Here is a 23140-nt window from a genome sequence, read left to right on the forward strand (position 1 = left end):
AAAAAAAAAAAAAAAAAAAAAAAAAAAAAAAAAAAAAAAAAAAAAGGAAAAAAAAAAAAAAAAAAAAAAAATCAAGAAACAAAAAACAAGTTGTTGTAATCATCAGAGGTTGGGAGGATAGAGCTACTACAACAGAATTCTACGCGGACTTCTTTGTTGTACTATTCAACTTACAGAATCAAGTAAAGTGGGTTATTTCATTCCGCTTTTCAGCATACTCTCTGTATGTTTACCCGATTGGTATTACTTTTATTGCTAAATTTAGTCATCATATACGAGTTTGTCAAGTTGTCGCTATTCAAATCAAGCAAGTTTTTAGCCACGGCTTCCACATCGCTTTTAATTTTACTTTCATTATACTATTTATCAACTTCAGTCAACTTGGAATCGGATAAGAGTTGGGATAAATACGTTCCTTTCAACATCCCACAACTATTTCACAAAGCTATGAATTCATCATCACGATTTGGACGATCAGGAATTAATCGATTCAATAGGAAAAAGACTAAGGAACAGAAATTTGCCATTGTAAATGGTGGAGAAGTTGGTGGGATCAGTAATGATGGAAACACCTGTTTTATGAATTCGGTGATACAGTCCTTGGCGTCATCAAGACAATTTATGAAATTTATTGACTCGTATCTCTATTCAGAAATTGAAATAGATACAAAGAGCAATGGTGAGAAGATTATGATGAAGTCGAATCAACCAAAACTGGAATTACCATTTACCACTGCATTGAAGAAGCTTTTGGATAATGTCAATGGGAAATATGGGTCTAGAGGAAAGGAGTTTAGTACCAGGCCACTTTTGAATAAGATGCCCAATGGTCCAAGGCAAAACTTCTTTAGTGGGTACAACCAAGAAGATGCACAAGAGTTTTACCAATTAATAATGAACCTATTGGAGAAAGAATTTAAAAAGATCAGTCAGAGTCGATTGCCTACACCAGAGCCAGAAGGTGAAGGAGAAACCAAGTTTCAAGATGCTCGCAATTTGAAGGAAATTGTTTCGGGTTGTAACAGGTTAGGAAAATTGGGTGTTGTTTACGTTCCCGCTGCACAAGTCGATCCTAATTTAGACGATGCTGAGCATAAGGTGATGCCCTTGGAGTTGATCACTCCTGTTGATGGGGTCTCTTGCGAACGAATTGGCTGTCTAACCTGTGGCGAGGTTGGTGGAATACGGTACGCTGTCACCAGTGGGTTGAGTTTGAACTTGCCCCAAAACCAATCGTATTACTCCAGTTTCAACTTGTTGCAGCTATTGAATGAATGGATCACTCCTGAGATAATCGATGATGTGAATTGTAATCGATGTGGGTTATTGCAAACGCAAAAGTTTCTTTTAGCTACTGTTGAAGAGCTTGAAAGCAAGGATGGAAATACAAAGCTAATTGATCAAATTAAAACAAGATTGTCTGCTATTGAGTCAGAGCTAGCTAAACCCCAAGTGAGTGATGAAGCTTTTGAGAAATTAACTGTGAAGAAGCAGATCAAAAAGAGTAAGAAATCGAAGCAAATCTTTTTGGATAGACCGCCTCCTTTGCTCAGTATACATATCAATCGATCCCAGTTTGATCCTAAAACATATATGGTGGTGAAGAACCCAAACAACGTCACATTTCCAGCGGTATTGGACCTATCACCATATATTGTCGAACCAAATCAAATCAATATGGATGCCAGGCTTCCATTTAGGAAACAAGATGAGGAGTTGAGAGGCTCTAATGGCTCTCTTGAGGATGGGCAGACTGCTTCTTCAAACCAGTCAAATAATGGTCTCATGTCACCTAACGGAACGGCCATCTCTTCAGCAGTGTCTGATCCGAAATTGTTGTACAACTTGAAAGCTGTGATTGTCCACTTTGGTACGCACAACTACGGCCATTACATTTGCTACAGAAAGTTGAGAGGAACTTGGTGGAGGATTAGTGATGAGTCGATCTATGTGGTTACCGAGGAGGAAGTTTTGGGTGGACAAGGTACGTTCATGTTGTTTTATGAATACAACGATGGGTTTGTGGAGGTGTTGCAGGATGTCTCTGATGATGAAGAGGAGAGATCTAGTCCTGAGGCGAAGGAAAGTGAAGGTGAGAGTGATGGTGATGACAAAGAGGACGAAGAGGAGACGGAACAAACAAAAACGGAGTCAGTGCCCAACTCAGCGGCTGATGAAACTTTGACTACGTCAACAACGTCGTTATCTGATGTGTCAATGAAAAGTGAGAAGCAGAAACAAATAGATGAGTCTGAGGAAGAAGAGGAGGAGGAGGAGGAGCAGGAAGAGGAGCAGGAGCAGGAGCTAGTGGAACAGGGGGCTCAACCCCACCAAGATTTTGACGTGGCTGAAGCGCAGGTCCATTTATAGTGCTACCAAATTCTAGAGTATATAAATTATTATTTTCCACGATGAGTAGTCCAGAAAAATCTCCATCGCAAAATGGCACGTAAACTAAAGGACAAACACCTCGCCTCCAAAGGTCTCAAAGGCTCTCTTGCTCGACTAAAAGTCCAAGAACAACTCAATGCAAAGGCTGTGAAAAATGCCGAGATTGAGAAGCAAAATCAGCTTAATAAGCAAAAATCATTGACAAAGAAGCAAAGGAGAAACAATGCCAAACAAGTTGCCGCAGTTAAAGGGTACTTGCCGTTTAAAACAAATGACACGGTCTTGCTTATTGGAGAAGGCGATTTCTCATTTGCCAAATCGTTAGTTGTGCAGAATTTCATCCATCCAGAAAACTTGATTGCCACAAGCTATGATTCTCTCGAAGAGGCTAAGCTGAAATATTCCGGCGTTGAAGACACATTGACTCAATTGGATAATGACGGGGTACGAATTATGCATGATGTAGATGCCACAGATTTACCAAGGACGCTAAACTTTAACGCCAAGCAACGTCGTGGAACTGAGAGAGTCAAGTTGTTTAACGATGGTCGACAGTTGCGATACATTATGTTTAATTTCCCTCATACTGGATCCGGGATCAAGGATCAGGACCGAAATATCAAACAACATCAAGAATTGATGGTTGCATTTTTCCAAAATTGTAATCAGGTTTTTGATTTGGTTAATGTGGCCAATAAGAAACATAACGATTTTGGTGGGTACAACAATGATGATGAAGACGATGAGTATGGCAAGGTTCTTGTTAGTCTTTTTGAAGGAGAGCCATACAACTCGTGGACTATTAAGGCTCTTGCTAAAAGTAAGGGCTTCAAAGTGGAGCAGTCGGGTCGTTTTGAATGGTCAATGTTTCCGGAATATCATCATAAGCGAACCAATAGTGGAGTCAAAGATACAACAAAGCCTGCTAATGAGCGCGATGCCAGGATATACAAGTTTGAAAAGAATATAAACAAAGAAAAGACTAAGTCGGTCGATGATTCTGATTCTGACTGAAGTTCATCATGCCGGGAACACTCGTATACAATTATCTATATAGAACACTTCATGAGTTAATGGATCTTTCACCTGACCTTGTCGTAATAGCGTACTCTGTTCCGATAAGTATTCTCCATTCAGGGATAACAACTTATCGAAGGGGTATATGTTTCCATTGGGCAACCTGAATGGATTGTTGAAAATACTCGTGATCAACTGAGCAAAAGGTAGGTTTCTACTCAATTGATACATCTCGGGTGAGCAAACGGGACAGTTGTTGACTTTATGGAGAAGTCTGTAGTAGAAATCGGGACCCCTGTATTTGCGTTGTGTTAATGGGTTAATAGGAGCAGTATATGAATTGAACTTGGCAGATGTGATTAGCGTAGGAAGTGTAGGGAGAACACGGGTGGAGGTATCGATTGACAATGTCTGTGATTCTTTAAACACGGTGTTTTCAGTATTGTGATAGCATGATTTTGTCTTTAAACTGGATAGTCCTGCTGATAAGTACACAAATAATGGATAATGAGTGGTGATTCCATAAAGGTTTATGAAATTGTCAACAAAACAGCGTCCAAGATTTTCCCATCGTTCATTTGAAAGCAAACTCTCGTATTCACGGTAGGGCTGTGATTGAAACATCAATCTATTTGAAAACAACTTGTTGGAGAATGAGTTGTCCATTGAACGATATACCAATAATCCTCCTAGTCCTTTCAATCTCTCCAGATTGAGCTTGTAATTTTCAGCTTCTTCGGGGGAGTAGTTTTCCTTGTTTCCATAACTTGACAAGTTGTCCTGAGAAAACTTTATTGCTTCATTAACATCACCGCTTTCAATCAATGTGAGATACTTGCAATAATTAATTTCAAACTCGAGGTTGGAATTGGCCTTTTTTAGAGGTGCCTTATTGTCGTTGAACCAATTGATAATCAATGATAAATCATGTGCTTTGGTGATGGATAAGTACACCTTGTTGAAATCGAGGTACAAGTCATAATCAATTAGCTTCTTTATCCGAGGATTCGTCTGGGACAACGATTCAAGCAATTCGAGTCCAAGATTCTCTCCATGAGTATTGGATTTGATCAAATAATCAACAATCAACAAATTGGTCTCCATCCGGTACCAGTTGATCAAATTTGGATTATGAAAGTTGAGCATATTGTCCAGGGGCTCCTTGGTCTCGCCGTATTTACCCAACTGTTGAATATTCTCCACACGAGTAACCAAACGAGATCGGTACTCCTCATCCTTCTTGATCAAGACTTGCAATTTTTTCTGGAAAGTCTCAAAACTAGCAATCAACTTCCTAATCATTGCCAATTTAATTTCTTTTGAAAGTGTGGCATTCTTTTTAATCTTTGTAATTTCATCACTTGTCAGTTTCTTTTGCTTTTCAATGAGTTTTTGGATCAGTTTGAAATTCTTTTTGATTAGCTGGGTTGGAATGTTGAATTGCGGCTGGTGGGTCTGTATATGGAAATCTATTGTAGGCTCAGTCATGGAGAGTATGTATGTAAGTGGAGCAAAAAGGGGGAGAGAGAGAGAGATCACACTCTAATTTTCTTTGAGCTTTAACTTTTTCTTCTTTCTTTGCGCTGCGCAATGTTTTATCGTATGCAACCCCCCGGTTGTATTTTGATACCATAAGTGAAATCTTGTTAGACAACACAGTTCCTCTGTAAACTGTTCTCATGGCCATTCTTTTTAACATCGACGAAACAAAATAGATTTGTCTCCGATGCTGCTGGTGCTGTTACGGTTGCGATAGCCTAGAGAAGGGGAAATAGCGAGTCATATTCTGCTGGATCATCTACCAAGGACAGATGATCTGCTCATCTTATGACTGAGTAAGATCGAGGTCACCAATCATGGGTGGAGCCATTCTTGAGTATGGCTATGCAGACCTTTAATATCACAATAGTCACACTGAATCTACTTGAGAAGCTATTACGCATGAATGGTTTAGAATATATATATATGGTACTAGTTAGGTATAGTTTCGAGCTTTTGAATGCAAGTTAAACTTGACTTGTCTGATATCAATTCTGTCAAACAATAGTACTACAGATATACATAATCTTTTCTGAGAAGTCATGATGTTAAATTTGCACCAAATTCTTGACAATATAGAGGGTTAGCATAATTTTAATAACTTTGTATGGGTGACCACCGGCTTTTAAGCAAGAGCAGACCAGAAACAACGGCGCTGAGTAATGCAAAAAGTGTGTAAGTGACATTACGGATAGATTTCTCTTTTTCTTTTTTTTTTTTATCTTCCGCAAAATTTAGCTGCAAAAGCGCTTAATCAGAAAATAAATTCACCCACAATTTTTTAGTGTTATTACGTGAGTCGGTGTCTACATTGATAAGCTGTAGGTTTATGAACCGACAGTAGTTTGAGTGTGAGTAGGAGACGGGTGATCAGAAACGGGGGATACTGTTGTGCATGTATAATACTCTTCTTTTGTGAAGTTCTGTGGATTTTCTTGTCATTGCTTGAACTTCGCCCCAATTTTTTTTTTTCAGATGGGCCACGTGCGTTGCAGTTATTTGCAATAAAAATACAAGGGAGAGGAGACGTGGATCTCAACTTTACACAGGTTTACATGGCTACCTCATATTGATTGTTGCTATCGTTTCACAGTTGAGCTCTTCATCAGTGGTGGGTGTAATTCAGTGTTTTAAATAAATGGAGAACGTGTATTACATATACCTTTGACTGGGTCTAGATGGTTTTTATTTTGTGTGAGATATTTAACAATAAAACGCTAGTGTGGCTCTATACTCATCATCAAACGTCTCATTATCAATTAGTCAAGTATTTATACCGCAATGCTGAACGTCGATGACTTTCCAAATACTTTTTCTCAAATGGACTTAATCATCCATCATCAAAGATGCCAGACAAGTCAGTTGCCATTATTGGTGCTGGTCCAGCTGGATTAGCGGCCCTATACGAGTTCCTACACACAAACTCCAACGGTACATCGAATTTAACCGACCCATCAAAGACATACAAGGATGGTATTCCTCTTGGAGATGCGTTCAAGAGGATCGTTGTGTTTGAGCTGAAAGATACCGCGGGAGGCAACTGGGCCCCGGCTACCAAGGATGCCGATTTGCCAATCCCGCCACAACACTTGCTTGACAAAGTCAACGATCCATTCACGATCAAGCCTTCGAATGTCCTGCCCGAAGGAATCGAGCATGCCACTTTGGAGAGGCCAATTTACGTTGAAAATGAAGCGAGCACCTACGAAAGCAAGGAGAGTAGGGGCCCAAGCTCCGGCCCATTGATGAATGATCTAGAATGGAGCAGAACCGGAATTTTTCATTTCTTGTTCACAAACATACCAACTCGGTTCACGAGGTATTCCTACTTGCCACTCACTCATTATGACAGTAGTAGAAGAATATTCCCATACTTGACCCAACAGGAACTAACTCATAGGTTTCTGGACTTCATAAGTGAAAATGAGTTGGACAAGTACATTCGATTGAATAGTCCGGTTGAAAAAGTGGAAAAACACGGCAACAAGTGGGTTCTCACCATTAGACAAAAGGCAGAGGGGGGTAATTACTGGTACAATGAATCATTCGATTATGTTGTGGTTGCTAATGGACACAGCTCGTTGCCTTATATTCCAAACATCCCGGGTTTGGCTGACTACAACGCTAATTTCCCCGGCCGCATGATCCACGCGAAATCTTTTCGGGATGTGGAGGAGTTCCGAGGAAAAGATGTCTTGGTTGTTGGTGGTGGCATTTCGGCAATCAATGTCCTACAATACGTTATCCCTGTTGCGAAATCTGTCACTGATTCCAAACGGGGTCCTCATGCAGTGTATCCATACATCAACGAAGCTCTCAAGTCAGACCCAATTATACTGAAGGGCACTATTGATTATATCGATGGTGAAAGTGGTAAGTTTCATTTCACTGATGGGTCAGTGGGGGTGTATGACAAGGTGATTTTTTCAACTGGGTACCATTACCATTTCCCGTTCTTTCCCCGAAAGGACCATTTCCAATTAGTTAACCCTGGTAATTTATGTAGAGTAGGTGGATTATTTCTCAATACATTTGATCAACATGATCCTACTCTTGGAGCGGTTGGGATCACGGTGTCACAACTCAATTTCCACACTATTGAAGCTAGTGCAGCTGCATTGGCTGGTGTCTGGTCTGGTGCGGCGAGATTGCCACCATTGGAAGAACAACAAGAATGGGAGAGGAGTATGGTTGCTGAGCGTGGTGACTCTGCTTTTTTCCATTACTACAACCACCACAATGCTAAACATTTCATCAACGCTGTTTCTCCTTATTTCGCTCGTGGGAGGTACAATCCACTTGAGGCTGATGGTGGGTTTGTGAGTGAAGTTGATGAAGGTGCTAAGAAGTTGGAGGAGTTATTTCATGGGTTGAAAGATGGCAGAATTAGAATCAAGGATACTAATCCTGCTTATAAAGAAAGGGAAGAAAGTAAAGAGGACAGAGACGGACCGTGCAACAAGGACACAGACACAAAGATCAGCGTTAGTGAATCCAGCCCCATTCTTGTTTAGATTTATTTATTCTATAGAGTTTGAAATGATAACTTGCAATATCACCTAAATACTCTCTCTCTCTCTCTACAATAAGTCTGATAACTCTATAATTGCTTGAATAAAAAAAAAAAATATGTAAAATCCCGTTCTAAATATACAAAATCAACTTCCCTTATTTAACAACCAATCAAACTATTCTTTGGGAATGAGTAACCTCCATCCTCAAAAGACGTGATGTTTGGATTCGTATAAAGGTTCAAATGTTCTTGAATGTAATCATAAGTTGGGTAATCATCAGGATCACAACCAACATTGATTTGGTCCTCAGGTTGGTATATTCTGACATAATCAATGTGAAACTGCGATGGAAATACAACAGAGTTCCAATCAATATAAGCCCAATTGTTACTGATACCAAGATTGAAAATGAGCGACATTGGTTCCTTGGACAAGGGTCTCCATCCGATATTTCCGTTGGGGTGAAGAGCGGTGGAGTAAACCGTCAATGTTGGGTCTCTTCCCACGTACCATCTCAAATATCCATCAGAGTCGTCGTTTAGCAACTCAAAACCAAAACGCTGGTATTGGTGTTCCAATCCATCACCTCTCTCGTACCACGTTATATTCAAAGTTGTAGTGGCGGAAAATGCTTGCTGGAAAGGACCACCTGCATATGTGTTCATTGTGGTGATGGAGTAGTTGTAAATTTCAATGAAATCGTAATCTGGCATATACCAGATATCCATAGGTGCCAATTGCAATGATTGTGAGGCAACACCATTGTTTTGCTTGTTTGAATCAGTAGTGGTCATAATTTCACCTTCGATGATATCGATTTCTGGGGCACCTCTACCTGTGCCTCGGTTAGGATGTGACTCTCCGGGACATGTACATTTGTTCAATCTTTGTCCTGGAAGATAAGAGATTCCATCTGGTGAAGATTGGTTCGGGGTGATACCTGCGTCGCATGAATCGTACGAGTACGGCCAAACCCCCTCAGTAGAGCCCAAATATCCGGGACGACCTAGATTGCCCATTGTCCACAAACCAGGCCATAATCCAGAAACAGTTCCGTAATTGGGCAATCTTGCAGAGACTTCGATTCTTCCCTGAGTGAAACACATCTTGTTCCACGATTGCACCATACCGGAACGGTAAAACAAGTCGTGATTCTTGAATGCATCTAGACGCAAGACCAAAGTACCATTAGCGGTGGTGACGGCATCTGGGTCATACCATTCGAGATCCTTAGTGGCATCATAATGAATATCAGGGGCAACGAAAAATTGGTCGTCATCGTCGTAGAAAGTTCTTCCCTCGGCGTTGAACTCGTCAGAAAACACCAACTTCCATTTGTCACCACCCTTCGATTCCAAAGTCAATGCGTCGCTTGGGGTGTCGGGATCAACCAAGTCCTGGCGTATAGCGCTCAACATCGGATACTCATATTGGGTCAAGACTTCATACGATTCTGGTTTGATATGGTGCGTTACTCCGGAATATGTCAATGCTGGTAACAATATAAACACCACCCCAACGGCTAAACCTAATGCAACAACACCCAACAACCCCCCAAGTGAACGTTTGTCCATGTGTTTTATATCATACAAGAATCTGTTGTTGTCATATTCTGCATCAACTACTGGATCAGGGTTATGCAAGTAATCGTCTGGCTCCTTGTCCTCGATGGTCAAGGGAAAGGACGATGCGGGATATCCACCAAATGGAGAAAAATCATTTGGGTAAGGACTTGAATTCTGCGATGCTAGATCATTTAGGGAATTTGAAGATGAGGATTGCGAAATGTGGTAATTGTTTGTAGCGCCCATCTTTTCTTTTTCTGGAAAATTGTTCATTTGTGTTGCTAATGAAGCTGAAGACACAACTCTAGAGCCTGCCATTGACGGATACCTGTCAAATTCAGCAGGGCTCGACGGGTTTAATCGATCATAGTCTCTGTTGAGCGCTCTAGACTCATCTGAACTTGACGTTTCATTCATGAGTAGGTTGGAACTACCACCATTTGTGTAGTATCCTCCATGTGACAGGAAAGCATTTCCATACGACTCTAGGTTGTTATGAGCTCCTATCCTCTGCAGCTGTGGTTGTTGAAAATCATATCCTGTATTATGAGGTGATGCTGACGAGTGTGATGAAAGTTCCCCATCATCGCCAAATGGGTTCCTGTTGACATCATCTTGTGATGTGTTTTCATAGTCGGGAGTATTTATATTGAAACGAGGGGCATTTGATGTTAGATTTCTATCGGCTGCCATTGTGGAAATAAGAACGGAGATCCCTCAAGACTATTATTCTCTTGTCGTCAATATTTTCTTTGCCAAAACAAAACAGGGGTTCACCTAGTAAACTAATTTGTAATTTCTTGGGCTCTGGAGATCTCTTTCTCTTGGCTTCAGTTTTTTAAGGTTTTTAAGCGAATGTCAACAGATTTGAGAACAGATGGGCCCTAATTCTGATCTGTGATGTGATGTGGTGGCTGTCTGGACAACGGTAATACAGTTGTAGATGCTATATGATAAAAGATGTAGATAGGTGAAAAAGGAAAAGTATCTTGTATATGTTTATGATACCCTTTTCTGTTGAAAAGATCTCTCGCCATATTATCTTGCACATTTCTTTTTTTTTTTTTTTACTATTGCTTATGGCTTAGGTGCTTAGTTAGTACTAGAAGTCGTGTCAATTGTAACAAAAAAAATTCCTACTTCAATCTCAAGTTCTTTGTGTAATGTTATTATTGGCCCTAATTGAATTTCTTTTTTTTTTTTTCCTTTCTTCGCTGTATCTCTATTGTTTGTCATGCCTTTTGTTTTTTGTTTTTTTTTTCTCGTGTCGTGTTCAGAGTCTGCTGCTCCCATTCTGTTTAAAGTTTCATGGCCTAAAGGGGAAGCCTTCCCCATGTCTTCTACTCGTCCAAGAAGGCTGATTGACCTCTTATGCTAGTACATTTTTCAAACACTTCAATCTCTAGAAATCTCTTTTAGTTTACACAACTATATGCAGGTGTTTTGGTATCTCAAACACGAACATGCCAGATGCAACAAACAACAATTTTGCGACCTTTTTATTTTTCTTCTAGATATGTTTGTGTGTGCGTGTGCGTGTGTGTGTGTGCCTGAATGTTATATGGCTGGTCAATCTGCTTGATAGTGCTCACACATCAAGGGCTTTTGAAAATCTCTTTCCTGTTCCGTGATCATTGCCATAAAACATCCACCCACGCAGCAAGTTTTGTAGCAACAAAGGACGGTCCCATTGACCCCTTCTAAACACGCCAAGTAAAAAGCCACCAAATTTTCCTTCACATTGCTCGCAGAAACGAAGATGTTTCGAGGGATGAAAATGATTTTGCACCAATTGTATTGTGTTGTGCTTTGCACAACACAAACAAGTGGCTATTGTCTGCCGAGACAAATCAAAAGGGGGGGCGAAGTCAATACTGTGCTTTGATATCCGGAAAAAAAAAATAAAAAAAGAAAAAAAGAAAACCAAAACAACAGAGAGCAACTTGAATCAGCAGACGTACAATAGGTTAAAACTTTCTTCAACGACGTGAAATTTTATAACAGACGCGTGTAGTAAATTCCATCGCCACAATAGGAATCAGGCTTTTGGCCACTACGCATATAAACGAAGTTTAATTGTCCTTCAGTTTAAAAGACGTATTTCCAAAACAAGTCTATTTCTTTCCATATCTGGACACTGTATCACGTAATCAATAGCATAAGCTTTTTCAAAGTTTGTAACAGGCGGTGCAGAAACACCTACACAAAAAAACTTTACTGTTGAAGGGCCTGCCCACTCACAACCGATTTTTGCAGCTGTTGAAATTAGTAGACAGCTTCCTGTTTATTGTAGCTCACTAGGGAAGGTTGGGGTGTGCTCAAGGGTGGATACTTGACTCTTTGAATCTCCGTCTGGTGCGCTAAGTACCAACAAAAAGCTCGCGTTACCAATCTCAAACTACCATATCCATCACCATAGCCCACATCTTATTCTCTCTATCCTTATGATATCTCGCAAGAAGACACAATTCAAAACTGCTCAACCTCATTCAAACTCACTTTGACTTTTGGGTTGTCTTTTCTTTTTTTTTTTCTTTTCCTCCTACCTTAGTCAAGAAAAATTTCATATTATTTTGCAACCCAAGAAATATTTTTTAAACTCCAAGACTAAACTGTAAAAAAAGCACGAATCTGCAAAGAAACATGAGAAAGTAAAAATAAATTTATACTTATGTATATATATATATAATTTGGGAAAAGCGTTGAGAATGAAGAGAGAAGTGAAGAGGTTTAACACGTTTTAGCTAGTTTCGTAAAGTTTAGTTGTGTCAAACATGAGGCGCAACTTGACTCAACCCTCAATCAACTTGGTCAGTGAAGACAATGACAATCACTATGAGCAGTTGCACGAAGGATCACAATCACCGGTAAACCCATTCGAACCAGAGCAACATCAGCAACATCAGCAACATCATCAGCAACATCAACTGGACAGTTATGAATACTCGCCGACACGTCTGACCGATTCCGGATCGTTTTACTTTCAGAAAGACAACAATGATGATTATCAAGCACAGGAACAGAACCTGCATGGCACGAACGAAAACACAGTTACATACAATCAATACGTCCACAGAGGCTACCCCGATTCCAATGACTCGCAATCGCCATATTCACAATCACCTGTACTTCCAAGAGATCGGTCATTCCAACCACTATTATCAAATAGTTCGCCAACACGAACAAGAGCAGGACTGGAGTTGCTCATAGCCACACCAACAATCCCAGCTTATGATCGATACCCAAAACAAACCAATTCGATGCAATTCTCCACGTCAAGTTTACTCTACGACGATGAAATGAATAATTCAATCTCCTCTCCATCTTATGACAATGATTTTTCCCCCTTTGGTGGGTACCCAGCCAGTCAATTCCCACTAAGTATAGATGAAAAGGAACCCGATGACTACTTGCACAATCCTGACCCAGTTTTGGATGCCAATTACAACCGAAATCGGTTCTTGTACGACTTGAAACATATGGATAGGCGATCATTTAATGGATTGGTCGCTTTGTTAGTTTTGATGTTGGCGACATTTGGTGTCTTTATTGTCCTTCCTGTATTAACATTTGCCACTTCTCATTCAAAATTTGTACCGCAAGTCTACGAACTCTTGTCATATTACGAGTATCCCATGTTGAGCGCTATACGACAGGACTTGATTGATCCTGACACGCCTGCTGAAGCATTGACCAATGTTGGTCAGGATGGAAGAACTTGGAAGTTGGTGTTTTCAGACGAGTTCAACGCCGAGGGAAGAACTTTCTACGACGGTGACGATCAATTCTTTACGGCTCCAGATTTCCATTACGCTGCAACCCAAGATCTCGAATGGTATGATCCTGATGCAGTAACCACCGTGAATGGAACATTGGAGCTAACCATAGACGCATTCAAGAATCACGACTTGTTTTACCGTTCCGGTATGGTGCAATCGTGGAACAAGATGTGTTTCACTCAGGGAAAATTGGAATTCTCGGCACTGTTACCTGGATATGGCGACATTTCAGGTTTGTGGCCCGGGTTATGGTCGATGGGAAATCTTGGTCGGCCAGGCTATTTGGCCACTACGGAGGGGGTTTGGCCGTACACGTACGATAGTTGTGACGTTGGCATTACTCCAAACCAATCTTCACCAGATGGAATCTCGTATCTTCCAGGGCAAAGATTGAACAAATGCACATGCCCTGGTGAATCACACCCAAACCCCGGTGTAGGAAGAGGCGCCCCTGAAATCGATGCATTGGAAGGAGAGATCCACGGCGTAATTGGTCGTGTTTCCCAATCGTTACAAATTGCCCCCTATGACATTTGGTATATGCCCGATTACGACTTCATTGAGATCTACAATGCGTCAGTGACGTTGATGAATACTTATGCCGGTGGGCCATTCCAACAAGCTGTTTCTGGTGTCACTATGTTGAACACGACATGGTACCAATTTGGCGAAGATGCCGGCAAGTTTCAGAAGTTTGGCTATGAGTACCTCAACGACGATGCAAATGGATACATCACCTGGTTTGTCGGCGATGACCCGACATTTTCAATGAAATCAAAAGCACTACATCCCAATGGTAACATTGGGTGGAGGCAAATACCCAAAGAGCCAATTAGCATCATCATGAATTTGGGTATATCCAACTCGTGGGCTTATATAAATTGGCCAAGCTTGGTTTTCCCAAGTAAGATGAGAGTGGATTATGTCAGAGTGTATCAGCCAGAGGATGCAGTGAATATGGGATGCGATCCGGATGATTACCCAACTTACGATTATATTCAACAACATCTAAACATCTATCAAAATATGAACTTGACTACTTTTGAAGATGGCGGTTACACATTCCCCAAGAATAAATTGACAGGCTGTTAAGCTTGTTCGTGGTATATGATTGAATGCGCTTTACCTGGATAAATCTCATCCAAAGCTTCTTTGTTAAATTCGCAACTGAAATCTCCTGTGGACAAGTTGATGAAATTCATTACACCTTGGTTGACAACTGCAACTATAACAGGGGATGAACCTTGCTTGAATCCTAAATCGCGTCGCTTCCAATACTCATTCCGCAATTGAATCGATTTGTCCAACTTTGACTGCCGTTCAGCTTGTTGTTTGGCCCGTATTTGACGCTTGGACTCGACACGTGGTTGCTTTTTAGGTGGCTTCTTTTCATTTACTGAGCCAGCTTCTTTGACTTGTAGCTGCTGTTGTAAATGCTGTATCTCAGACAAAGTCATATATGATGTATCTTTAGATGAATCAATCACAACCAATTGGAAATCTGGAGGAGGTGGTGATTTTTTAGCAAATGAAGGCGTGGGTCTCCATATATTATAGGTGATTTGTAGTTGCTCTTTTGGTGTAGTCGTGGTGATCTTGTCATTATTTAATGTTATCGCTTTGTAAATGCTGGTGTAGTTGAAATAGGACTTTGTTTTGAAATGACAGGTGTGCAATACGGGATAGGCAATGAGTCCCCATTCGCGAGGAAGTAACCAGAATGACACATCCATGGTGGCATTGCAAACATTGGCTTTTTCAATGGCGGGGGTCAGCAGCGGCGTTTGCAAAATATACCCCAAACGTTTCAAATAAGAGTAAACTTGATATTGCAGTATGTCAACCTTGGTAAGGCAGTACAAATACTCAAGATCCAACGCCCAGAGCTTATTTTCAATGTCAAACTCCGCCCCACCACCACCCATCCATTCTTCAAACTCTTTATTCGACAAGTATGCAATTAAACTCCCCCTTTCAACCAAGTATACTGTCTCGTATATATTCAAGTACATGATTGTCCCATGCGCAACACCCATGTCTCTGAAAAAGTTGCCACGAATCTGCAATATTAGACATTGATTCAACTTGGGCACCCACACTCCAATTAGCTTGTGTTTGATATGGTGACCTCGCTCGTTCGACAAGGCGTCAAACATTGCCTTTTGGGACTCTTGTAGTGATTGATTTTGCACAGCTGTTCCATCCGGTTCGAATTCCTTTTCACCGCGTTTCGGAATCGCCGATGTTGCTGATGTGCGGGCGCCTAGAAGTTTCCAGTCCTGTACCTCATCCTCTATATCATGGAGGTTATCGGATTGAGAGTTGGATGTGGTGGCAGTAGGAGGCTCGTCATCGTCTGAGTTTGACATGGGTGAAGGAGAAGGTGGGTGTTACCAAAAGAGATTTTTGAATTTTTATGCGATGATATTTCACGGGACACAAAAAATGTTGCAAAAGCCAAAGTAGTTGGAAGTTATATAAGTTCGCCTTTCAAGAGTGAGGTCCTGTGTTACTGCCTCATTTTCCAAAAGGAGGGGGGGGGGGGGATTGCTTTTGGCTCTTTGAGTTTACAGACAATCTTGCGTCTCCATTTCGTAGACTGTTTGCGTGCTTTGTAGAGGATAGGTTCACCACCTCCATCGTAGGGAGGCCGCAAGTACTGTTACTTCTAAAGTTGTTGATCACGTTGATAGAGGGCAAAGTGAACTATATAAATCTAATGTACCTATTGTGTGGATTTTTTTTATCTATCGTGTGCTGGCAACTCAACGCATCACATCCAAAGTTTTACAGAAGATTAGAAAAATCGCGACATTCTATCTTTCCACTTTAGATCATCACACCAGCATGACAGAGGCACAAGTGACGTATCACACACTAGTATGTTCGAAGCATGCGTTCTTCAAAGCTTATCTTTTCAAACCCAAACTAACTGATGACTAGACGGAATCATTACTCAAGGACATGATTTCGATTATCATAAAGCAGCAAATTGCCAACACTTATAGCGATTACATGACCGTGGAAAACAATACTGTTGCCGACCCACAAGTAGACCAATTACTCGCCAATTTCAATCAGCCCAAGGACGTCAGTCGTGACATTTTTGGACAGGATAAAACCAAATTGAAAACAAATGAGACTTCGCGATACTTTAGTTGTGAGAATTGTGGGCGTAAGATTGCGGGGGGAAGATTCGCTCTGCATGTGAATAAGTGTTTGGAGAGAAAGAGAAAGACTTGAGTGGGGAGAATATGGTTGAATTCCATTATAAAACTAACTTCGGGATGTCATTTGAGATTGCGATGTATAATATAAACCCTTTAAAGGACCCTATTGGGTGGTACATGTTCCAAGACCAGCTTTGGACTCTGGCAACTTACCTTCAGCAGACGTTTTTCACCACTGCAACAAACAAGATCAACTTGCAGCATACAAAGAATACATGGATATGAAGTGGGACTGGAAATTCGAGTACCATTTCGTTCATCTTGATGTGAACCTGGAAAAAAACAGTCAAGACTGAAGATGGTTTTGACGAAAATTTGTCTCAATTAGTGGGGTGGCGTTGTAACAGGACTTATTTGAAGATTAGTGCTAAATGGACTTAATTTGGGTGAGCAGTGACAGTGCAGTCGTGAGAGATGATTCTAGGGCTGCTCTAAATACATTGATTGATTATCAGGTGGCTTGCCAATGCTCCAGGGATTCTTTATGTTGCACTAGATAAATATCGTCGTTTATGTAGTAATTGCAAGTAAGAACCAAACATCCCCTCCTTGAAACATAAAGACAATAACCACCTTATTCAAGTTAAGATTTGCAGTTGTTTTATCGAAACAGCCAGCCAGTTTCTATAAAAGGTCACGTGTATACTTGGAAAAATAAAAACAAAAAAAGGAAGTAATCGATTACGTAACAAATCTTGGGAGAGGAGGAGATAAAACAAGTGATTTCGTATTTGGCGGGGTATTCCCTATATCATCCACACCGTGAAGCAAATAATTTCGGGAATTGGCGGTTATACTCGCTAAAGCTTTTACTCAGCATACCACTACTCGAATTCAGTAGATACTGAGGGGATGCTAACAGGCTAAGAGCAATCATCTCTCGGTTACACACATACAGGAAAGGTCATCTAGACCCCATCATATGAAGCATCTCCATTGCTACACATCATACTTTGCCTCAGTATCTCGATTTTAGTGCAGCATTCTTTATTATAAACTCGCTATGTGATCTTACCCCAAGTTTTTGCGTTTTTTTTGTGTGTGTGTGTGTGTGTGTTTTCACTTCGGAGTTTGAAATTGAATTGAGATCTGTATCTGAGGGGTTGTTATACATTCCTAGAGTATAAAAAGGGGTGGGAAGAATTCGCCAAAACCGGTCCATTTACTTGCTCTTCAACTTATACAATGTCTAGCTTATTCTCTGATTGCACGGCTGCCACAGCTTTCTCTAGGTTGCCCTTTGGAGAAGATGTTAGCAAATCGATCTCATTGGGACCAGATTCAAACAAATACAATAGCGCCAACTATTCGCAAACTTTCAGAAACAAGGCATACTCTGAAAAGTTGATTGATTCAATTCATCCTGATTTGAACACACATGCCAAATTGTTCAACAATGCCGCAAAAGTCTATGCTGATCGTCCATGTTTAGGAGCTAGACCCTATGATTACCTGAAAAAAAAACTGGCTAACCATTACGAGTATTTGACATATGCAGAAACCAACGCAAAGAAAAGACGCATTGGTGCCGGGATCATTAAATCACTCAACGATAATCAGTACCTTAACTTGGATTTGGAACCACACCGAAAGATTGCGAATCATTTAAAGGATTGGAAGAATTATGGAGTTCCCAACTATCTTCGCGATAACAATGATCATGTTATTGAAAAAAGTTGCTCATTCATTTTGTCAATCTTTGCTGTCAACCGTTTGGAATGGATGTTGACGGATTTGGCGTGCTCTGCCTATTCCATCACAAACACTGCTTTATATGACACGTTGGGACCGGATGTTTCGCAATACATTTTGAACTTGACGGAAAGTCCAATTGTTGTTTGCACTATCGACAAGGTTAGAGCTCTCCTCAATTTGAAGAAGAATTACCCCAAGGAGACTAAAGCGTTGATTTCGATTGTTGTGATGGATCCAATACAATACCTTGACCCCAGCTTGTATGGCTTGGCTAAAGAGTTCAAAGTTGAACTTACCGACTTGGAAGCTATTGAGTCATTGGGTAAAGCCAACCCGATTCAAGAGTTGCCACCTTCGCCAGAGGCAATCTTTACAATATCATTCACATCTGGCACAACTGGCTCCAGACCAAAAGGTGCCATGATTCCCCACAGAAGTGCTTCGTCATACATTACATTTATTGCCTGTTATGAACCCCAGGCTAAGCGTAGTGACATTGCCTATATATTTCTTCCATTGACACATTTGTTGGAGAGGGAAACCAGTGCATTTGCTTTCTCCACTGGTTACTCATTGGGTTTCCCCCAAACGACTGTTGGGCAAACTGGTCTCAACACTTTTTCAATCATGGTTGATGATCTAAGAGTTTTAAAGCCAACATATATGTCCATTGTCCCAAGATTATTGACGAGAATGGAAAGTTTGATCAAGGAGAAAGTGAAACAACTTAACCCGGAAGAACAACGCAAAGTCAACAAGATCATTCAGTACAAACTCCGCGAGCAGGCCAAATTTGACGGATCTGCAGCGTATGACGCCAATCTTGATGCGTATCCGCCATATGAAAATTTGCGTAAATTCATTGGATACGATAGGTTGAGGTGGGTTCAAACGGCTTCAGCACCGGTAGCCGCAACAACGTTGGCGTACCTCAAGGCAAGTTTGAACATGGGTATTCGTCAGATGTACGGGTTGACCGAGTCTGGTGCCGCAATAACTTGTACAGGTGCGTACGATGCACAAGCGGGTACTTGTGGATCTATATCGCCAACTGCAGAGTACAAGTTACGTAGTGTTAGAGAAATGGGATACGATATTGACAAGTTGCAAGGTGAGGTGATGTTACGGGGTCAACAAATGTTTAAGGGGTATTATTACAACCAAGAAGAGACAGATAAATGTATCAATGAGCACGGGTGGTTCCATTCAGGAGATATTGCCACTGTTGATGAAAATGGAAGAATTACAATCATTGATCGTGTGAAAAACTTTTTCAAGTTGGCACAAGGAGAATACGTTTCTCCTGAAAAGATTGAAAATCGTTACTTGTCAGCCAACCCAATCATTAACCAATTGTATGTTCATGGAAATTCTTTGAAATCGTATTTGGTGGGAATAGCAGGTATCGATTACGAGCAAGGACTCAAATTCCTCAATGGTGAATTTGGTATCAACAGAATTGGCATGAGTGAGGAGGAGATGTTGACCCACATGAACAAAATCGAAGTCAAGACAAAACTCTTGCACGTTTTGAATGACAATGTCCGTGGCCAATTGAATGGGTTTGAGTTGTTGCACAATATCCATATTGAGATTAATCCATTGACTGTTGAAAGAGATGTTGTTACGCCTACTTTTAAGTTGAAAAGACCAGTTGCTCAAAAGTTTTTTGCCAATGCCATTCACAAGTTGTATGAGATTGAACAGAGTTTGTTTGCAGAGACTAAATTAGGAATTGCTAAATTATAGGAAGTAAATCTGTTTGGTATAGTTATTAATGTAAGAAGTACTAGACAAGTTATCGATTATCTTTACTTGAAATAAGTGCAACAGGATGAGCAGTGTTGAGTAAAATACACCACAATCACAATTGAAATGCTGTAATCCGTCACATTGATGCAAAATTCTATATCACACAGTAAACCAATTTCCGCTTTTTATTCTCCGCAAATTCCACTAGCATACAACACTTCAAGTGGCTCACCCAAAGCCTCAAAAATGAAAAAGTTTTCCACTTATACATATAAATATACATATGTCTCCCTGCTTTAGACAAATACAAGAGTCACCACTGTTCTTTCAAACTCCTCCTAGTCAGTAATATAGTATGCATTTAAATCGAGTTTGATTTGTTCTATTTCCGACGAAACGCGACATTCACTACAAGGTCGGCTTGTCGCAACATTGCAAATTATGAAACCCCCACACCATACGCATAAATCCCCATACAGAGAAGAGTACACAATAATAATACACAATACTTTTTTACCCCAACTACACGGACTGTTCCTCTTTTTGTACCATTAATACGCCGTCGCTTCTTTCTTTTTTTTTTGCAGATCCAACAAATATCAGAAAAGAATGAAAAAGAAACAGTCAAAGAAAATAATAATCAACAGACTGTCCCGGGGTTTTTCTTGGATGTAAAGTATAAATAGGGGAACGGTCTAATCTCACAGCTACAGCTATCACTTATTCAATCATCAACAATGTCAAGTTTGTTTTCATCCGCTGATTATACCGTTGAGGATGCATTTTCAAAATTGCCCTTTGGCGAAGATGTGCTCAGCTCAATTCCTTTGGGACCTGATTCAAACAGGTACAATAGTGCTAATTACTCCGAGACTTTTAGAAACAAAGCCCATACCCAGCTCTTGCTTGATTCAATTCACCCAGATGTAAACACACATCCAAAATTGTTCAATCGTGCCGCAAAGGTCTATGCCAGTCGCCCATGCTTGGGAACTAGACCTTATGATTATGAGAGAAGGAAACTGGCCAATCACTTTGAATATTTCACTTACAAGGAGGTGCATACAAAGAAGAACAACATTGGTGCAGGAATCATTAAATCGCTCAATGCTAACAAGCATCTCAATTTAGAGTTGGAAGCACATAGGAAAGTTGCAAACCATTTGAAAGACTGGCAAACATATGGTGTGCCTAATTATCTCCGTGACAATAAAGACCACATCATTGAAAAAAGTTGCTCATTTATTGTATCGATTTTTGCTGTCAATAGATTGGAATGGGTCGTGACTGATTTGGCATGTTCTTCCTACTCCATTACAAATACCGCGTTGTACGATACATTAGGACCTAACGTGTCACAATTTATATTAAATGCAACAGAAAGTCCTATGGTTGTCTGTACTCTTGACAAAGTGGAAACAATACTCAATTTGAAGAAGGGGTTCCCCGAACAAACGAAATCTTTGATCTCCATAGTTATCATGGATCCAATTAGATTCTTGGATGCCAGGTTGAGCAAGTTGGCTGAGGAATTGAGGGTTGAAATCACCGACTTGCAAGCTATTGAAGAGTTGGGTCGAGCAAATCCAATTCAAGAATTACCTCCACGTCCTGATACTCTTTTCACCATTTCATTTACATCGGGAACGACTGGTGCAAATCCTAAAGGTGTTATGATTCCACACAGAATGGCTGCTTCATACATTTCGTTTTTGGCATGCGTTGAGCCACAAGCTAAGCCAGGTGATATTGCCTTCATTTTCTTGCCATTGACTCACATCTACGAAAGGCAAACAAGTGCATATGCACTTTCAGGTGGGTACGCGCTAGGTTTCCCTCAAACCACCGTTGGCCAAACTGGAATTAATACTTTTGCCAATATGATTGACGATTTGAGAGTTTTACAACCTACATACATGTCTATTGTTCCAAGGTTGTTGACTAGGTTGGAGGGTTTAATCAAGGCGAAAATCAAAGAATTAGATGCAACTGAGCAGCGTAGAGTCAATCAAATCATTGAGTATAAACTTCACCAACAGGCAAAACATGATGGAGAACTGGGCTATGATACAATGTTTGATTCCTATGCCCCTTACTACAACTTGCGTAAATCCATCGGCTACAGCAGGTTGAAATGGGTGCAAAGTGCATCGGCACCTCTTGCGCCATCTACTATAGCATATCTCAAAGCAAGTTTGAACATTGGTGTACGTCAATTGTACGGCTTAACAGAGTCAGGTGGGGCTATCACATCGACCACTGAGTATGACTCCAAACCAGGTACTTCTGGCTCCATTGCGCCTACAGCGGAATTGAGATTACGTGGTGTGAGAGACATGGGATATGACGTGAGCAAATTGGAAGGTGAAGTGATGTTGCGTGGACCACAAATGTTCAAAGGATATTACTATAATCAAGAAGAGACAGATAAATGTATCAATGAGCACGGTTGGTTCCATACCGGAGATATAGGATGTATTGACGATCGGGGAAGATTAGCCATTATTGATCGTGTGAAAAACTTTTTCAAGTTGGCACAAGGAGAATACGTTTCTCCTGAAAAGATTGAAAATCGTTACTTGTCAGCCAACCCAATCATTAACCAATTGTATGTTCATGGAAATTCTTTGAAATCGTATTTGGTGGGAATAGCAGGTATCGATTACGAGCAAGGACTCAAATTCCTCAATGGTGAATTTGGTATCAACAGAATTGGCATGAGTGAGGAGGAGATGTTGACCCACATGAACAAAATCGAAGTCAAGACAAAACTCTTGCACGTTTTGAATGACAATGTCCGTGGCCAATTGAATGGGTTTGAGTTGTTGCACAATATCCATATTGAGATTAATCCATTGACTGTTGAAAGAGATGTTGTTACGCCTACTTTTAAGTTGAAAAGACCAGTTGCTCAAAAGTTTTTTGCCAATGCCATTCACAAGTTGTATGAGATTGAACAAAGTTTAATTGTGGGAGCAAAATTGACAATAGCCAAGTTGTGAGTATGCCAATAAAAGAAAATCTCTATAAGTTAGAGTTCTATTGTAGTCATGTTGAAGTGATTCTTTTCAATCTCTCTCTCTCGCCCTTTGTGTTATGCGCTTTGATTGACTCATCTATTCTGTCTGTTTTATTTTTTCTTTTTTTTTTTTTTTTTT

At 40.5% G+C, this 23140-nt stretch overlaps 10 protein-coding genes across 10 annotated transcripts; 7 read left to right on the forward strand and 3 right to left on the reverse strand. All coding sequences in view use genetic code 12, as the record gives it.

Moving 5' to 3' along the window:
* Nucleotides 1-225: 225 nt before the first annotated feature.
* Nucleotides 226-2370, forward strand: UBP1 (ubiquitin-specific protease; the record flags this gene model as incomplete). The annotated part of the gene is made up of 1 exon (XM_051754610.1): nt 226-2370. One exon carries the CDS (start codon nt 226-228, stop codon nt 2368-2370), a length of 2145 nt encoding a protein of 714 aa, XP_051606484.1.
* Nucleotides 2371-2442: 72 nt separating this feature from the next.
* KGF57_005038 (25S rRNA (uracil2634-N3)-methyltransferase) lies at nt 2443-3405 on the forward strand (the record flags this gene model as incomplete). Its single annotated transcript, XM_051754612.1, has 1 exon — nt 2443-3405. The coding sequence occupies one exon, from the start codon at nt 2443-2445 to the stop codon at nt 3403-3405; it is 963 nt and encodes a 320-aa protein (XP_051606485.1).
* Nucleotides 3406-3411: 6 nt separating this feature from the next.
* On the reverse strand, nt 3412-4896 carry KGF57_005039 (glucose-induced degradation complex subunit; the record flags this gene model as incomplete). Its single annotated transcript, XM_051754613.1, has 1 exon — nt 3412-4896. The coding sequence occupies one exon, from the start codon at nt 4894-4896 to the stop codon at nt 3412-3414; it is 1485 nt and encodes a 494-aa protein (XP_051606486.1).
* A 1397-nt stretch (nt 4897-6293) lies between these two features.
* Nucleotides 6294-7961, forward strand: KGF57_005040 (uncharacterized protein; the record flags this gene model as incomplete). Its single annotated transcript, XM_051754614.1, has 1 exon — nt 6294-7961. The coding sequence occupies one exon, from the start codon at nt 6294-6296 to the stop codon at nt 7959-7961; it is 1668 nt and encodes a 555-aa protein (XP_051606487.1).
* A 158-nt stretch (nt 7962-8119) lies between these two features.
* Nucleotides 8120-10219, reverse strand: KRE6 (beta-glucan synthesis-associated protein; the record flags this gene model as incomplete). The annotated part of the gene is made up of 1 exon (XM_051754615.1): nt 8120-10219. The coding sequence occupies one exon, from the start codon at nt 10217-10219 to the stop codon at nt 8120-8122; it is 2100 nt and encodes a 699-aa protein (XP_051606488.1).
* Nucleotides 10220-12300: 2081 nt separating this feature from the next.
* Nucleotides 12301-14282, forward strand: KGF57_005042 (SKN1/KRE6 family beta-glucan synthesis-associated protein; the record flags this gene model as incomplete). Its single annotated transcript, XM_051754616.1, has 2 exons — nt 12301-14111; nt 14258-14282. 2 exons carry the CDS (start codon nt 12301-12303, stop codon nt 14280-14282), a joined length of 1836 nt encoding a protein of 611 aa, XP_051606489.1.
* Nucleotides 14283-14393: 111 nt separating this feature from the next.
* Nucleotides 14394-15674, reverse strand: KGF57_005043 (tRNA splicing endonuclease subunit; the record flags this gene model as incomplete). Its single annotated transcript, XM_051754617.1, has 1 exon — nt 14394-15674. One exon carries the CDS (start codon nt 15672-15674, stop codon nt 14394-14396), a length of 1281 nt encoding a protein of 426 aa, XP_051606490.1.
* Nucleotides 15675-16152: 478 nt separating this feature from the next.
* Nucleotides 16153-16760, forward strand: KGF57_005044 (SAGA histone acetyltransferase complex subunit; the record flags this gene model as incomplete). The annotated part of the gene is made up of 3 exons (XM_051754618.1): nt 16153-16185; nt 16249-16480; nt 16531-16760. 3 exons carry the CDS (start codon nt 16153-16155, stop codon nt 16758-16760), a joined length of 495 nt encoding a protein of 164 aa, XP_051606491.1.
* A 960-nt stretch (nt 16761-17720) lies between these two features.
* Nucleotides 17721-19979, forward strand: KGF57_005045 (FAA24; the record flags this gene model as incomplete). The annotated part of the gene is made up of 1 exon (XM_051754619.1): nt 17721-19979. The coding sequence occupies one exon, from the start codon at nt 17721-17723 to the stop codon at nt 19977-19979; it is 2259 nt and encodes a 752-aa protein (XP_051606492.1).
* Nucleotides 19980-20719: 740 nt separating this feature from the next.
* KGF57_005046 (uncharacterized protein) lies at nt 20720-22984 on the forward strand (the record flags this gene model as incomplete). Its single annotated transcript, XM_051754620.1, has 1 exon — nt 20720-22984. One exon carries the CDS (start codon nt 20720-20722, stop codon nt 22982-22984), a length of 2265 nt encoding a protein of 754 aa, XP_051606493.1.
* Between the last annotated feature and the right edge of the window lie 156 nt (nt 22985-23140).

The sequence above is a fragment of the Candida theae genome, assembly GCF_024610275.1.
Source record: "Candida theae strain CBS 12239 chromosome Unknown scaffold27, whole genome shotgun sequence".
Classification (NCBI taxonomy): Eukaryota; Fungi; Ascomycota; class Pichiomycetes; order Serinales; family Debaryomycetaceae; genus Lodderomyces; species Lodderomyces theae.